This window comes from Leguminivora glycinivorella, chromosome 18 (genome assembly GCF_023078275.1).
Source record: "Leguminivora glycinivorella isolate SPB_JAAS2020 chromosome 18, LegGlyc_1.1, whole genome shotgun sequence".
Taxonomy (NCBI): domain Eukaryota; kingdom Metazoa; phylum Arthropoda; class Insecta; order Lepidoptera; family Tortricidae; genus Leguminivora; species Leguminivora glycinivorella.
Window position 1 is genome coordinate 13,812,554 of NC_062988.1, and position 17,938 is coordinate 13,830,491.

The 17,938-nt window shown below is 36.6% G+C and overlaps 3 protein-coding genes across 4 annotated transcripts; 2 read left to right on the forward strand and 1 right to left on the reverse strand.

Moving 5' to 3' along the window:
- The first annotated feature begins 1,308 nt into the window (after positions 1-1,308).
- Positions 1,309-6,285, forward strand: LOC125235928 (protein ALP1-like). 2 transcript variants are annotated; one of them, XM_048142569.1, is made up of 3 exons: positions 1,309-1,487; positions 4,016-4,415; positions 5,285-6,285. In XM_048142569.1, exons 1-3 carry the CDS (start codon positions 1,403-1,405, stop codon positions 6,192-6,194), a joined length of 1,395 nt encoding a protein of 464 aa, XP_047998526.1. In that variant the 5' UTR covers positions 1,309-1,402; the 3' UTR covers positions 6,195-6,285. The 2 variants fall into 2 exon arrangements, with proteins under 2 accessions (XP_047998526.1, XP_047998528.1); XM_048142571.1 differs by lacking the exon at positions 1,309-1,487 and having other exon boundaries at positions 3,996-4,415.
- LOC125235929 (protein ALP1-like) lies at positions 1,475-3,733 on the forward strand. The gene is made up of 2 exons (XM_048142572.1): positions 1,475-1,865; positions 2,733-3,733. The coding sequence occupies exons 1-2, from the start codon at positions 1,561-1,563 to the stop codon at positions 3,640-3,642; spliced, it is 1,215 nt and encodes a 404-aa protein (XP_047998529.1). The 5' UTR covers positions 1,475-1,560; the 3' UTR covers positions 3,643-3,733.
- Positions 4,422-7,326, reverse strand: LOC125235930 (transcription factor Adf-1-like). Its single transcript, XM_048142573.1, has 2 exons — positions 7,156-7,326; positions 4,422-5,238 (listed from the first exon to the last, which is right to left on the reverse strand). The coding sequence occupies exons 1-2, from the start codon at positions 7,286-7,288 to the stop codon at positions 4,502-4,504; spliced, it is 870 nt and encodes a 289-aa protein (XP_047998530.1). The 5' UTR covers positions 7,289-7,326; the 3' UTR covers positions 4,422-4,501.
- Positions 7,327-17,938: the final 10,612 nt, after the last annotated feature.

Sequence of the window (17,938 nt, forward strand, 5' to 3'; positions counted from 1 at the left end):
CTTCTTCAAAATTTTACAACTCCTCTTTTACTTTCAAAGCTGTTCGACTCTGGAACTCTCTACCTCCGGGCATTAGACGGGCTCAATCTATTTCTGTTTTTAAAAAAATGCTTAAAGAACATTATTTATCTCTCCCTTAGTGATCGTATTGCTATTTTTACTCTGTGGTTGGTATGATTGCTGTATATTGTTGGTTTGTTACTATATATCTGTCTTGCTGTATATTACTATTTAAGTATGTTTATGTAAGTCTATTTATATTCTCTTATATTATGTGTATGTTTATTCAATTTGTGTGTTGGAAATTAGAATAAGTATGATTTTTCATTTCGAAGCACCTACTCTTTCTGATTATGTTTTTTATTTCCGCTACCCAAAGGTTGTCTGGTAGAGATCGCTCTTTAGCGATAAGACCGCCTGTTGTCTGCCTCTATTTATAATCATTTGTTTTGTCTCCGCTGTATCTTTTTTCTGTATCTCTTGCTGAGGTGTGCCAATAAAGAGTATTCTATCTATCTATCTAGAATAGACCACGATTGCCGATAGCGACAGCCAGAGCGCGCGTGGGATTTATTAGGAACCTTATATTTATGGCTTTTTATTGCAAGTTTGTGCCTGTTATTATCTGGTAAATATTAGTCGTGTTATTATCGGACCTCCTATTGATAAAATGTGTTTATTTATTTATATTTTGTAAAAGTTAGCTTATTTTCAAATATAAAGTAAATACACGTTGGTTTCTGTAATAATATTGATTTTGATTGATTTGATTGATTGATTGATTGCGTTTTTTTTCCTGAAATAAACGTCTGATATAAACGTCTAATATTACTAATATTGGATTTAGATATATAAATAACATAAGTCAAGTTTCAGACACTATTTGTTTAAACTTATAGTTTTGTAAATATGAATGTTTTAATTTAGGTAATTAGGTACAATTATGATTTGCATGCCATATGGATTAATGCACTGACACTATGTATATATTTCTACCATTATATAATGATGTACGTGCATTTTAGCAAATAAAAGTTTTGAGCTTTGAACTGAAACTTCCGACTCCTTTTCAGTTGTTTAAAATGTTAACAAATATTTAATAGCGATCATCCGTGATTCATTTATTTATATACATACCTACCTATAGGTAATATGAGATGGGATTCAATTAATGTGGCTAAATACTCTTAATAGGCTTAGGGTTTCATTAGAAATATATATTTATTTGCACAACATCATTATGCTAATTAAGGAATAGTGGTCGTTTGACTATCATAATATGTTGTACTTGTATTGTGTGCACTTAAAGGTCTTCGCACACTTAATCAACTCCACGCCACCTCTACTCACACTCTCGATGAGTAGTCAACTAGTTGATCCACCCAATGGTCACTAGTGGGCAATGCGTTGTCAACGAGTGGACAACGCGGTGTCAACAAGTGGACAACGCGGTGTCAACGAGTGGACAACGCGGTGTCAACGAGTGGGTATTCAACAGACAACTCGTCTAACCTCAGTTTTCGGTTGAATTTTGTCCTAAGAAGTCGTGTTGCTTTTGAAATGTCGTACTTTACATTCAGTGAACTGGCGATTATAGCTATTATACTCGATAATGAAAATGAACGAAACAGCAGGAAAAGAAGATATTGGGTACATGATATGTTGAGACAAAGGAAATCAGAAGGGGAATATTGGAATATCCGGAGACGTCTGCTAGATGACGAAGAAAAATTCTATATCTATTTCCGTATGCCGAGATACTTGTTTTATTATATACTTAATTTTATTGAGGACGACATCTACAAAAGAAACACGCGATTTAGAGAAGCTGTATCACCGGAAGAAAAGCTGGCAGTGACATTAAGGTAAGCAATAAGAAACTTTTTTATAGAATTATATTTATTTATTTATTCATATATCAAGTTAAAGGATAAATCAAGGCAAAGCAATTTTACTTTAGTTGTGTTAAAGAAGAGCCATCAACCCTCGATTCTTCCATAGGGGTTGTATTTTGCTGTTGGTGCTAGCGGTGCTAGTACCGGTAGTACCTGTATTTATGTTTTGAGTTGTGTAGCCAGAAGTTCCTGGTGCAAAAAAATCATCATAGTAACAGTTTCGATTATTTTGCAGTTCTTGTATTTCAGCTTCCGAAACTAAATTAAAAATTCTTGACTTTAAAAGTGCTTGATTATAGGTAGATAATTTTTTTACTGTGCTAGAAATACTTAAAAAAAATTATCCATTTCGTCATTCTGCTTTCCATCTTCATCTTTTTTGTTTTTTAATAAATATTCCATTAAAACCGCCGATGCACTTGTTTCTTGCAATTTCTTTCGTTTTGTCGTTTTTGGGATGTCAGGAAACACTGATTTAGATGATTCGTACATAGACACCGAAGATTCTGGACGCTCCGAGGTAATTGACGAGTCCTGAGATTCTTCATTATTAGTCAAATTGGCAAAAATTTCGGCAGCAGATAAGCTATTTTCATCATCACCATCATCTGTGTTGTCCACTGACGTCACTGTAGACCGTTCTTTATAATGTGGTAGTAAAAAAGACATTTCAGTTTCATATTGCCATTTTTTATTAGTAGTAGCACTCTGACCACTTTTAGTTGCTTTCTTTTTAATGGCTCTTCTATGATATTCCCTTAAGTTTTGCCATATCTTCTTACATTCTGACGCTGTAACAAAATAAATATAAATATAAAGAAAAATTGGTTGTTTCAGGTACTTGATTAGTGGCTGTTCATTTAGGACTATGAGTTCAAGCTTTAGGTTAGGCGAAAGTACCATCCGGTCGATATTAAAAGATGTGTGCAATGCGATTATAAATAAAATGAAGGGGAAGTTCATGCCCACACCTACTACCAAAGACTGGAAAAGAATCGCAGATGGTTTCAATAAAAAATGGAATTTTCCAAACTGTATAGGTGCCATCGACGGCAAACATGTAAACATAATTGCCCCTCCTAGCAGTGGCTCGCTATTTTTTAATTATAAAAAACACTTCTCTATCGTCCTCATGGCTATCGTCGATGATAGATACAGATTTATAGCTGTTGATATAGGGGCCTATGGCAGGAATAGTGATGGCGGAATTTTGGCATCGTCAAGATTAGGAAGAGCGATTGAAATGAATACGTTTAATATTCCAACTGACACACCATTACCTGGTACTGAAATAGTAATGCCACATGTTTTTGTAGCCGACGAAGCGTTTCCTTTAAAAAGGAATTTATTGCGACCATATCCTCGTTCAAGTGGCATTTCAGAAAAGGAAAGAATATACAATAATCGCTTATCACGAGCTCGCAGAGTGGTTGAAAACGCGTTCGGCATCTTATATCAAAAATTTGGAATTTATAATAAGAATTTGCATTTACACCCAAAATATGTTGATATTGTGGTCTTTGCGACGTGTATTTTACACAATGTCATGCGGTGTTATAATATAATATCCGATGATGAAGTCAACACAAGGCAGAGTTCAGCCAATAATGATCATGAACAGAGATTACTAAGTACACTTCCAGAAGATATAAGTGAATCTTCGGCATCTGCTTTTGAAACTCGTGATATGTTTGCAACTTATTTTCAATCTCCGGAAGGACGAGTTCCGTGGCAGCATTTAATATAGATCATGGATAGTTAATATGTCATAATCATCATAAGAAGTTAGTTAAAATATTATTGGCTTATTTAGAATATTAAACAAGTTTCTATACTCAGGTTGGAGTTTTATTACTGATTACCTATATTAAATGAATGTAAGGCACTTTATTATAAAATACAGAAACCCAAACTAAAAATAAAAAAATATATGACGTAGATTTAATATTTTATGTCAGTAAATTCTGGGATTTTATATTACTGTATGTGAAAACACGATTTTTTACGATAAACCAAGATTTTTCGAGTGTCAAAGTAGAAAATCGTAGGTACTGTACAATAACATACTTTCTTTGGACAACGCGGTGTCAACAAGTGGACAACGCGGTGTCAACGAGTGGACAACGCGGTGTCAACGAGTGGGTATTCAACAGACAACTCGTCTAACCTCAGTTTTCGGTTGAATTTTGTCCTAAGAAGTCGTGTTGCTTTTGAAATGTCGTACTTTACATTCAGTGAACTGGCGATTATAGCTATTATACTCGATAATGAAAATGAACGAAACAGCAGGAAAAGAAGATATTGGGTACATGATATGTTGAGACAAAGGAAATCAGAAGGGGAATATTGGAATATCCGGAGACGTCTGCTAGATGACGAAGAAAAATTCTATATCTATTTCCGTATGCCGAGATACTTGTTTTATTATATACTTAATTTTATTGAGGACGACATCTACAAAAGAAACACGCGATTTAGAGAAGCTGTATCACCGGAAGAAAAGCTGGCAGTGACATTAAGGTAAGCAATAAGAAACTTTTTTATAGAATTATATTTATTTATTTATTCATATATCAAGTTAAAGGATAAATCAAGGCAAAGCAATTTTACTTTAGTTGTGTTAAAGAAGAGCCATCAACCCTCGATTCTTCCATAGGGGTTGTATTTTGCTGTTGGGTGCTAGCGGTGCTAGTACCGGTAGTACCTGTATTTATGTTTTGAGTTGTGTAGCCAGAAGTTCCTGGTGCAAAAAAATCATCATAGTAACAGTTTCGATTATTTTGCAGTTCTTGTATTTCAGCTTCCGAAACTAAATTAAAAATTCTTGACTTTAAAAGTGCTTGATTATAGGTAGATAATTTTTTTACTGTGCTAGAAATACTTAAAAAAAAATTATCCATTTCGTCATTCTGCTTTCCATCTTCATCTTTTTTGTTTTTTAATAAATATTCCATTAAAACCGCCGATGCACTTGTTTCTTGCAATTTCTTTCGTTTTGTCGTTTTTGGGATGTCAGGAAACACTGATTTAGATGATTCGTACATAGACACCGAAGATTCTGGACGCTCCGAGGTAATTGACGAGTCCTGAGATTCTTCATTATTAGTCAAATTGGCAAAAATTTCGGCAGCAGATAAGCTATTTTCATCATCACCATCATCTGTGTTGTCCACTGACGTCACTGTAGACCGTTCTTTATAATGTGGTAGTAAAAAAGACATTTCAGTTTCATATTGCCATTTTTTATTAGTAGTAGCACTCTGACCACTTTTAGTTGCTTTCTTTTTAATGGCTCTTCTATGATATTCCCTTAAGTTTTGCCATATCTTCTTACATTCTGACGCTGTAACAAAATAAATATAAATATAAAGAAAAATTGGTTGTTTCAGGTACTTGATTAGTGGCTGTTCATTTAGGACTATGAGTTCAAGCTTTAGGTTAGGCGAAAGTACCATCCGGTCGATATTAAAAGATGTGTGCAATGCGATTATAAATAAAATGAAGGGGAAGTTCATGCCCACACCTACTACCAAAGACTGGAAAAGAATCGCAGATGGTTTCAATAAAAAATGGAATTTTCCAAACTGTATAGGTGCCATCGACGGCAAACATGTAAACATAATTGCCCCTCCTAGCAGTGGCTCGCTATTTTTTAATTATAAAAAACACTTCTCTATCGTCCTCATGGCTATCGTCGATGATAGATACAGATTTATAGCTGTTGATATAGGGGCCTATGGCAGGAATAGTGATGGCGGAATTTTGGCATCGTCAAGATTAGGAAGAGCGATTGAAATGAATACGTTTAATATTCCAACTGACACACCATTACCTGGTACTGAAATAGTAATGCCACATGTTTTTGTAGCCGACGAAGCGTTTCCTTTAAAAAGGAATTTATTGCGACCATATCCTCGTTCAAGTGGCATTTCAGAAAAGGAAAGAATATACAATAATCGCTTATCACGAGCTCGCAGAGTGGTTGAAAACGCGTTCGGCATCTTATATCAAAAATTTGGAATTTATAATAAGAATTTGCATTTACACCCAAAATATGTTGATATTGTGGTCTTTGCGACGTGTATTTTACACAATGTCATGCGGTGTTATAATATAATATCCGATGATGAAGTCAACACAAGGCAGAGTTCAGCCAATAATGATCATGAACAGAGATTACTAAGTACACTTCCAGAAGATATAAGTGAATCTTCGGCATCTGCTTTTGAAACTCGTGATATGTTTGCAACTTATTTTCAATCTCCGGAAGGACGAGTTCCGTGGCAGCATTTAATATAGATCATGGATAGTTAATATGTCATAATCATCATAAGAAGTTAGTTAAAATATTATTGGCTTATTTAGAATATTAAACAAGTTTCTATACTCAGGTTGGAGTTTTATTACTGATTACCTATATTAAATGAATGTAAGGCACTTTATTATAAAATACAGAAACCCAAACTAAAAATAAAAAAATATATGACGTAGATTTAATATTTTATGTCAGTAAATTCTGGGATTTTATATTACTGTATGTGAAAACACGATTTTTTACGATAAACCAAGATTTTTCGAGTGTCAAAGTAGAAAATCGTAGGTACTGTACAATAACATACTTTCTTTGGATGTTACAGGTTGAATTAAATTTTCTCAAAATGTACTTTAATGAAATGACTTATAAGTTTCAACATTTTTTTTAATATCTATTAGAATCACACATATTTATTGGTTCGATAGCTGAATTTCTGTAGATTATGGCAAAATCAATAACTCAATACCAACACAGTACCTTTACGCTGAAAACGTCACAAATAGAAATTGATTATGTTAATAGTTATTTGTTATACAAGGGGGCAAAGTTGTATTTTAACGCCGAGTGTGGAATTGAAAAACGAGCTAGTGAAAGGATTCTATAGTTGAACCACGAGCGAAGCGAGTGGTTCGAGAATAGAATCCTGAACTTGCGAGTTTTTTAACACACGAGAAGTAAAATACATTTGCACCCGAGTGTAACACAAAACTTTTCCCCTCACTATGGCGAGGAAACTACAACGCACTCACTGCTTCCAGTAGTTTCACAGGTGGCAAATCATCTTTGTTACTAGATTCGCCTACTTTTATAAATTTTAAAGCAGTTAATTTGACTTTATTCAAGGTCAAATTACTTTACCCACTAGTGGATAAAATGTGTTTTTACCCGCTGGTATTAGAGGACAAAACACGTGTTTCCGAGCTAGTGAGGGGAAAAAATTCTTACCTGGTTGCGACAATACAATAGCGATTTCATTCCATGCCTTTTCCTTCTTATTTACGTCGCTATATTTCGAATCACTAAGGTCGTATAGTAGCGGATATTTTCGCACTTCTTCTATCAACTTTTCTTTCTGCATGATTTACAAAAAATATCACTGTACCGCTTATCAACGTGCACCCCGTCTTTCGATTCTATAGCGAATGATGGCGGGCGGGGAAGGCACGGGGCGGACGGGTGGGTTGGCAAATGGTTGCCCGTCACGCGTCAGTCGCAAACGCATAGTCGTTGCGGGGACGACGTGTGGTCAATGCGTGGCAAACGTGTCGGAGTTGACCTTAGTGTACAACGCGTAGACCACACGTCGTACACTACTTCAATATATATTTTTTGAAATCAAACCTAGAAAATAGGACATAGGGCTTAAATTTCAATATTTGGCATAGAATCGAGTCGCCGTTGAGTTGTTATAATGTGCGAAGACCTTAATTAGATTAAATTAAAATTGTAGGATGAAAAACGAAACCCAGGACTGTTTATCCCAACCATTGGGTTAAATTATTTATTTATTTTAACTATTACTCGTTACAAACTTACAAATTAAGCACGTGGTTTCTTATTAGTGCAAGTGGTACTTCCAAATTTCACAATGACGATTTAAATCCTTTTACTATTATTATTAGAAAAGTACCTCACCGCCTATATAAAACGAGCTAGACAAAAAAAATCACAGATAGATTGTAACAGTGGTCAAGCGAGGATCTCCGAGCTATCCTTATCAGTCTTATCTTCCCTCTCACTCTACACACTGTTGTACCGAATACCCACCAATGGACCTCTACAAGGACATCGAGAGAAGAAATGAAGATCATATGGAGCTACCGGCCTGGGACAGGCAACCTCTGACTCCCTGCAGAAGTCACAAGGCTTCATCCTCAACAATAGTGACTACCGCCGGAGTTGCTCAGGACGGAACTACCCTGAGGCAACACCTTCACAAGGAGCCGCCCGTTTCGCTGATTGACTGGAGTAGCCGCTACGGAGACTGCCCCATGCTTGGTGCCGCGATAGCCATAGCTGATGTCTTCAGCGCGTTCAGCGCGCACGTCGGTGAAGACCTACAACCACCCTTCATGCGAGATCTGGACAACTTCGTCACACTTGTAGAAGTGATACAGGCGGCTGATGGCCCAGCGCAGGTCCGGCAACTTGGCGATGCGACACTCGCGTTGCTTGTGTCCTACATCCAGCTATGCCAGCGACATGATTCAAGTTTAACAACAGGACAACACACACGCGAGAGAGACCAGGACAGCGACGAAGATTCTATAGGAATTCTATCGGATGATCCAGATGATATGGAAGCGAAAAACGACGTGATGGACGAGTACGCTATTGAGGCTGCAGAACAGGACGCATATGAGATGTTGTCGGACGAAGACTTCCGATACGCTATGGAAGCCGGACGGGACACAAGCCAGCTATCGGATGATGAAATCGGCGTGCTATTTGACGACACATGTGAAATAATAGACCAGGACTTCAGAGCAGCGATAGATCTACATTCAGCAAGCGCAGACAGCGAAGAGTTGGGTTCAGATGACGAAATCGGTGTCTTGTCAGATGACGCCAGCGAAGATAAGACGCCAGTTATAGATAATGCGTCTTCCTGCTTGATTCAATTTCCAGACATAGAGCCTCAAGCACCGGCTTCAAGTGAAAAGAAAGACGTAGCGCTATCCGATGGCGTAAGGAAGATAATCGCAATGCTCGATAGTACCGAGGGACTGAAAGTGTTTGCACCTGAAGAGTGCGTCATTTTCTCCAGTCGTCTAAACGCTGCAACAAGAAAATACCAACACTCTTAGAAATGCGATAAGACTTTCAGCTTCGTCAATAGAATAGACCACGATTGACGATAGCGATACCAGAGCGTGCGTGGGATTTATTAGGAACCTAAAATCTGTGGCTTTTTATTGCAAGTTTGTGTCTGTTATTATCAGATATTAGCCGTGTTATTATCGGGCCTCCTAGTGATAAAATGTGTTTATTTATTTATATTTTGTAAAAGTAAGCTTGTTCCACATTTTCAAATATAAAGTAAATACACGTTGGTTTCTGTAATAATTATTTTCATTTGTTTAATTTTTTATATTATTTGGCACTAGGTTTTTAGAAGGATTGTGTTTTTTTTTCTGAAATAAACGTCTGCTTTCAGATATAGAAGTTACATCAATAAAGTTTCAGATATACATATTTTATTATTGTTTGCTTCATTTTCAATTGTTTAAAATGTAACCAATATTAGCGATCATCCGCGGTTAATTTTATACATACCTGCCTACAGGTAATAGGTATGAGATGGAATAGGATTCAATTAAGGTAGCTAAATAGGCATGCATAAGTTTAATTAGGAAAATATTATATGCACAATATAAATTATTTATAATTAAGGTCTACCTGTCTGTTGACTATCATAATAGATTAAATTAAAATTGTAGGAATATAAAACGAAACCTAGGACTGTTCATCCCAACCATTGGGTTAAATTATTTATTTTAACTTTTACTCGTTACGAACTTACAAATTAAGTACGTGGTTTCTTATTAGTGCAAAGTGGTACTTTATAATTTCACCATGATAATTTAAACCCTTTTACTATTATTATTAGACAAGTACCTGACAGTCTATATAAAACACGCTAGACAAAAAAAATGACAGATAGATTGCAACAGTGGTCAAGCGAGGATCTCCGAGCTATCCTTATCAGTATCATCTTCCCTCTCACTCTACACATTGTTGTACCGAATACCCACCAATGGACCTCTACAAGGACATCGAGAGCAGAAATGAAGATCATACGGAGCTACCCGCCTGGGACAGGCAACCTCTGACTCCTTGCAGATGCCTCAAGACTTCATCCTCATCAATAGTGTCTACCGCCGCAGTTGCTCAGGACAGAACTACCCTGAGGCAACACCTTCACGATGAGCCACCCGTTTCGCTTGCTGAAAAATACCCAACCATCCTCGTGCATAATTTCCCTAACTGCGGGGCACATCTGCTCAGCATCAAGGTGGAGCTTGGGCGGTATGCATCATTCGCAGCCCTGGGGGACAGGATGCAGTTCACTCCTCGGGACGGCCGGGAGTATCGGACCATCATCAAGTATCTGCAACACATCGAGGAAAGCGAGCCAGAGTTAAGATACACAGTTTGCCGAGACGAGGGTGTTGCCAGTGAAGATGTGAGCGAAGAATCAGACACAAGCGGGATATCAGACGCATGGGAAGTTATCAACTTGGAGACGGCGCCGACAGATTTCACGTACACGCTCAAGAAAGAACTAAGAGACATTAACTCTAGACCGCTACCGAACGACCTGCGAAGAAAGACGGGCCGCGTCATTCCCACTGAAGAGAATAGAAAGTTGACGAGGGCTTTATCTAGCGAGTGCAAGGAAAAGGTCGCAACTTTTCAAGCTACTGATAAGCAAATTTAATATTTTTATATCATCATGAAGGAAGCGGTGTAGCTCGATGTTGAGGAGGTGGCGCGCCAGCTCGAATACCATCCTGTGCACGCTGGCTGACCGGTGGGACTCACCGTTGCTGAGGCATTGGGTGCAGCTACATGCCTCAATGTGTGTAAATTTATATTAATTTTAATTTTATGTTTCTTTACTAACCCTAGATCTAAGTGTTAATGTATTACTAACAAAATATGGACTTTAGTTCGAAATAAATGCTTTTTGATTTTGATTTTTTGATTTTTAATTATATCTAAAATGTGCCATGTTGTAATTTTATGAATAAACCATTTCGATGTAAATCCCCATCTTTCTCTATTTCTATGAACTTTCTCAATTTCTGTTTGAACTGACATGTAGTTTTTTGCCAGCCAGCCAGAGTAATAGCGACAAATATTCTAAACCACAGTCATGTCGCTAGCGATGATCGGACGAATAACAGGCATAGGAAAACATTGACTACTATGTACTTAAAATAAATAAAAAAATGCTGTAGAAAATGGTTGTTGGTAATCCTACCAATACGAGTAAGGTCAGCCGCGTCGTCTTTCTGGACGGGGTAAATAGTCAAATGCAGGCTTACGAATCTTACGATAATGTATTATATGCGTGTGCACGAGAAAACGACCCACTTTGTCGATTGCTATGAAGCCGCTTTGTCAGTTTATTCAATAAAGATAGTAAATCTCGCCTTAATGGTAATCGACAGAGTGGGACGTTTTACTAATCACTAAGTATGCGTTCCATTTTCCGACTACATACCGAGCTGTTTTAATATTAGTATGTTTTACTAAGACGGAATAAAACTATAAACATACTATTAAGTGATTAATCTTTAAAACATTGATATTTCATATGTAATTGTTTATTTTTAGGCATACTAAACATAATTTATAAAATGGTTTATACTTTGAAAAAATGGCTCATAATGCAAGCACCTTCAAAAACCTTAATATGTTAGGTACTCGATTTGTCATAATAATTTTATGTTATTTGCAATACTTCGACTGGAATAAATGGTCGATTAAATTAAAATGTAAGTACATATATATTATATTAAACAATCGTCCCAAATCGTAAATGTTTATGTTGGGAGTTTGGATTGTTTATTATTTCGTTGTAGTAGTGTTTTTTCGCAAATGTATTAAAAAACGTCGTTCGTCACCCGTGCGAGAATGTCATTCTTCACTCGTCTCGAGTTTTGCAAAATGTCTCGAGACTCGTGAAGTAATGACATACTTCTCGCACTTATAACGAAATTTAATGTGATGATCGAGATAATACGTGCATTTTTAAATCAAAGATAAAATTTATTAAGCCTAGAAAGTCCCGATAGTCAACGCGCATTTTGTTAACATCATAGGTACCAGTCATCTGCACGTGGTACAATCGGATTTATATAGGCTCCAAATTTACAATTAAGTACATATTTGTTTACTAATATGTTAAGCCGATGCATTCAAAACAACACGATCACTTTCGAACAAAGAAGTAAGTAAGTACCTTTCTTTTTTCCGCTCCATTAAAACATCATTTAGTACCATCTCGAGAAGATTTGCACGTTAATTTTTAAATAAAAGAAAGACAAAGATAATCAACACCAGTGTTGACCAATATAGTCGCACATTACTTTGTGCCGCCGCGTTCAGATTTGCATGACAGAACAAAGATAGAATTACGATAAGCGGCTCAGCTTCGACAATATAGTTAGCGATAGCAAGCGTCGGAATTATAGCCAATATAAGTAGACCCCTAATGCCTTATGGATTAACACAAGCTGGCTATGCGCGTGGTATTTTGATATTAGTGTATCAGTTGTAGGCAATCGACCACGATATCTTTATAATACCACGAATTATTCTCGGAAATGATAAAAGCCTCCCAAAATGACAATAGCGGAGGCGTGTATGGAAATTCATAATCATTCTGCAGTCATTGTATTTTTTTTGTACTGTTTGGAACTTGTATTGTCTGCAATAAACTGATTTATTATTCATTTATTTATCTCTTTTCTTAAGCTAGGTTTTTTACAATATGAGTATAAAAGTAAAATAAAATAAAACACTTACAAAACAATATAAAACATATAAACACATTATAAAAAATAAAAAACCGGTCAAGTGCGAGTCGGACTCGCTCACTGAGGGTTCCGTACAAACTTTCAATAGTTGAATCATCAAAATGTTATTCATAGAACTCTACAGATTTGACTAAATCCCTCAAGACTCAATTTCCCACATAACAAGTAATATTTTAATATACAATTTTATTGTTAGACAACGTCGAAATAAAATCAAGACTATTCGACTTCAATAGTTTACGACTTACGACATGTCGCAAGGACGCTCCTGAACCGACCTCATTATATCAGGAAAAACGCGATGTAGGAAATGAGCTTTCAACGTACAGCGACATCTATCGGCAAATTGAGTAAACTAATGCGCGCGAGCTAGTATGGAGGATGATTTTTGTGGAATAATTGTTTATTGCGTGAACCGATTTTAACCATTTTTCCTCTATTTGAAAGCAGGTAATTTCATTGTTATTTTGTTAAAAAATACAGGTACAATAAACACCCGCAAGGGTGTTGAAATTGAAAATGTAAATCTGAAAGGTTTTTTATAAATTAAAAAAAAAGTTTTCAAGATACGTGTACGATTTTATTTTTCCTGTAATGTTTATTATAATAGCCATGTTTGGTAAAAATTTCATAAATTTATGTTGGTAAACTTCGGAGATAAGGGGGGGGGGGGGAACGGTATTTTTTTTACATTTTCCTTCAAAAAACATTTTTTTTCCAAAACCAAAAAATTATAAAAAATAGTTTTGATATGTACAGTTTGAGCTCTTTCTAACGATACCCCACTTGACCTAGTTACTTGAAATTTTCAGTTGCCCCCCTTTCATTTTGGCCATTTTCTATCATTTATATTAATTAATTAAATAAAAAAAATCTTTCAACTTGTAGAGGTTCACAATTTTTATAACTATTCCAAATTTCATATCGATAGCATAAGTAATTCTCGAGATATTTAACAATGTGACAGACGGACAGACAGACGGACAGAGTCGCACCATAAGGGTTCCTGTTGTACCTTTTTGGTACGGAACCCTAAAAACCTAACCTAGGGTGCCGCCAGCAGCGGGGCAGGGCCCAAGCTGCCGGTGGTTAGGGCTGCAGAGAGAGGAACCGTCGGACTATCCGCGCCGTGTCTAAGATCACCGCCTTCTGCATCTGGCCCTTGATCCAGCCACCTAGCGAGAGTCTCTTAAGATGTTGGTCGAGACTCTTCGCTATGAGACCGTTCGCTGAAACGACTATCGGAACAATGATCGTTGATTCAACATCCCACATTATTATAAATAGCGACTATGATAATAATCATAAGTGTTAGAGTTTTTATTTTATTTATTTTATTTAAACTTGGGAAACAAACAAGCAAACTATTACATCAACAAAAAGAGATTATTTAGGTAATACATAGCCAAAACAGTTTCCACTTATAACTAATAACATTTGTGATTGCTCAGACAAGAATTGTTATTAGGTTACTAACAGATATATTTTTTAACTATATTATTAAACAATATACAATATTTTCAAACTATACTGTATATATATTTACTATATTACTACGTACACTATTACACTATATGAATATAAAACAGAAACTAATTCTTAGTATGAAAACTTAGATATTTTTTAGCATTTTCTTTTTAATTTCATTGTTCTTTTTTTACTGCAGAAACACATAGTCAATGTATTATTGTTATAATTATTATAAATAGTTTCACATGCTCTGTTAGGGCGTAGCAAGGATGTATGTACCACAGAATTACAGTTAAACCAGAATGAGTAGTTAGGTCAAAAAGTGTGTCCACATGAGAGGTCATTGTTTGGGCTTGTGTCCCTCTCGCACTTACTCAGTTCAGTTTTTAAAATTAAATGGCTTCAGTCCATTGGGACTATTTCGCCAGTGTCAAGGTGATATGAGCTAATAAATATTAGTAATTTTTGTACGGTAAGTACGACATTGTACGGTGACTTAGCACTTGTAAATTGATAACTAGATTTTACAAGAGCACGTGGACTACCGGCCGTTTACGACAAAAAAGAGGCTAAACGCGTTTCGAGAACAATTCTTCATCAGCTTCTCACTACACCATTAGTTTACTGCATAATACGCTATCAATATTACACTTTAAACAACATTAATGAGTAAAAGAAAAATAAATTATTCACGACACGAAACCGCTATGATGGCGTCCCAACCGGAAGTCCTCTCGCACTTACTGACAATGTCAACATTATTCAGTGACGTCATCACTGTCATACATTGGGGATACCAGTTAATTTTCAAAGTTACTACCAAATCTACTAATACCCATTTGAACGTATTTTTTAATTATACAAATCTTTGATTTATTGGCATCAAAATAATTACATTATAATTATTTTCCAATTCTTTGAAATATATCGAAACCCTAGGTTGAATATAACACTAAAATAATATAAGAAGTTATAAAATCAGGTAATGTAGGTACAGAATTGGCCGCTTGCAATTGTCAACAAACTTACCCCGGCTTAGACGGCATTTGAAATATATCGAAACCCTAGGTTGAATATAACACTAAAATAATATAAGAAGTTATAAAATCAGGTAATGTAGGTACAGAATTGGCCGCTTGCAATTGTCCAACAAACTTACCCCGGCTTAGACGGCATTGTGCGCAAGGTTACTCTGCGCTCTAAAGCCAACAATTCTTTCATGGGTGGCTAGCCGAATGGCACAATCGCTCACGAAACGCTCACGAAACGAAGCGCTAGTAGATATCTATCTCTATCGCGCTTGCGTATTGGCGCGACAGAGCCAGCGGCGTATCGCTTTCGTTTGGCGTCGGAGAAATGCCATTCGGCTACGGGGCCAGGCCCGATTTTACGATTTTACGATATGGTCACATTTTTATTTATTGAAATAAAATCTGATAATATCATCTGCAAAATAAAACAAAAAACGTTAAAATCCGTTCAGTAGTTTTTGAACTATACGCATTGCAAATGAAGCGCGCGGGTTTGAAAGAAGTCTCGTACCGCTATACACGCAAGACTGATTATTTATTTTGGTCACCACTTACTATATTACTATTCTGAATCAATGTTTTTAGTATTTATATACATTATTAGTTTTTTATTCCGAGTTTAGGTATATTTAGATAACCCCCGTAAACGTTGATGGTCATAATTTTTATTTTAATACGTAAAAGAACTTAAATAGGTACACATAACATTTGTATCACTTCTCCTTTTCAAGGCTAGAGATAATCTCCGACAACTTCTGTAGGGGGCTACGGAAACATATATTAATACAAACTTATTTGTTGCTTCTCGTCTAGGTTATACTGAAAGATAGAGGAGTGATTCAAAATAATATCAAAATACAAGGAAATAATGAATAAATAATAATTTATAATATCATTTTTGCAAAATACTTTTTATTTTGGCAGCTGCCTGTGCAAATGTTACATTGCATTATTTGCATTGCGCAGGGTAGACCCACAACACGTACAGCGTATTGTTTCGCAGCCTGTTTCACAATTGTAATTGTCCAATATTGCCATTCATACCATATCTCCCTGTTTTCAGACCACTGCAGTACCCAACTATCATTGTACGTCTTCCAACCCCAGGATGATGGCATAGGCACAGAAGTCATATCCAGAATATGGGGCGTTGTTATACGACACGGAGCGCAAGTGCTGCCGATGTTGGTGACTAATTTATTTTTGGTGGTAAACAGTTTCTTGCTCACCAAGTTCAGGTGAACTTTTCAAGCATGGCGATTATTCCCCCAGGAAGACTTTGTAGTTACTGCGATGTTTCTATCAAAGCTGGTATAACTTCAGGGTGTGCAAACAATGTTTTAGAACAAGATTTTTTTCTTTTGTATTGAAAAAAGAAGTGGTGTCAGACGTAAAGACGTGAAAACCACGAAGAGCAGTCGGTCTTCCAGGATCCAAAGTGTTGGCTATTTTATAACTTATACTCTGGCAGGTTATTCTCATTTAAAATATTAAGAAAATATACTAGATAAGACTTGGAAATTTCCCAATATAATTAGCTCCATAGATCCCATGCTTAAATGCCAAATCGGGACCGTTCTTAACACATATTTTAGTGAGCAAGCATGGACTCAGGCCTGTTTTCCGGTATGGTTTGGCGGCTTAGGCACTCGTAAAGTGTCGTTTTGCCGACATTCCTGCCTCCATTCACATCGCGTCCGATCTCGCAAGTAACATCTTGAAAGCCTCCACGGCTACAAACTGCGAGATAAACTCAAACAACAAAGGGCATGGGACACTAGTACCCGTTACCACCCTGAACTCACTCGAGGCCTCTTCATGAGGCAAAGACCTTTCGGGCTCTAAGCTAGGTCCAAACCCGAATCTGGCCACTGACTTTGCGTCTATCCTTCACCCGTACTTCAGACTCCAGTAGTTTTTATTTAAATACCAAGACATTTGTATCGGAAGATCTGATGATACGCGTGAGTCCCTGTTCCACCATATCTTTTGCGCGAGGTACGATGAGGCTATCAGCTTCTTCCGGTTACGTTCCTATGGTTTACCCTGAAATAGCAGAGCAAATGTTCTCTAAGGAAGTAAATTGTTTAGAAAAAAAAATCACCACACTAATAACATCAACAGGCTACAGTTTCTGGAACAAGCCTTGTTGGTTGTCATACTAACATAACAGTGTCTTCCTGGAGGAATAATGGCCAAGCTTGAAAAGTTCACCTGTGGCCTATATATGATCCGCAGACTCCACATTTATCGGTGAACTTGGTGCGCAAGGAACTGTTTCCAACCAAAATTAATAACCAGCATCCCACCAACATCGTCAGTACTACAAAACATACGCTCCTTTTCGTATAACAAGCAAACCATCTCGAAACGTAGACTAAGTAGACGAGAAGCAGAAAATAAGTTATTTTATACATAGATATTTCTGTAACCCCCTACAGAAGTTGTCGAAAATTATCTCTGGAGTCCTCGGAAAGGACAATTGCTATTAATACAAATATTATGTTATGTGCATTTAAGTTCTCTTACGTATTAAAATAAAAATTATGACCATAAAAGTTTACGGGGGTATCCAGGATGGAAACAAAATGGCGGCCGATAAGAGAAATGCAAGGATGATTTTTAATACTTATGTTTATTGTAAGGCTGTCGAAAATTAAGAGAGTGTCCCTATGTACA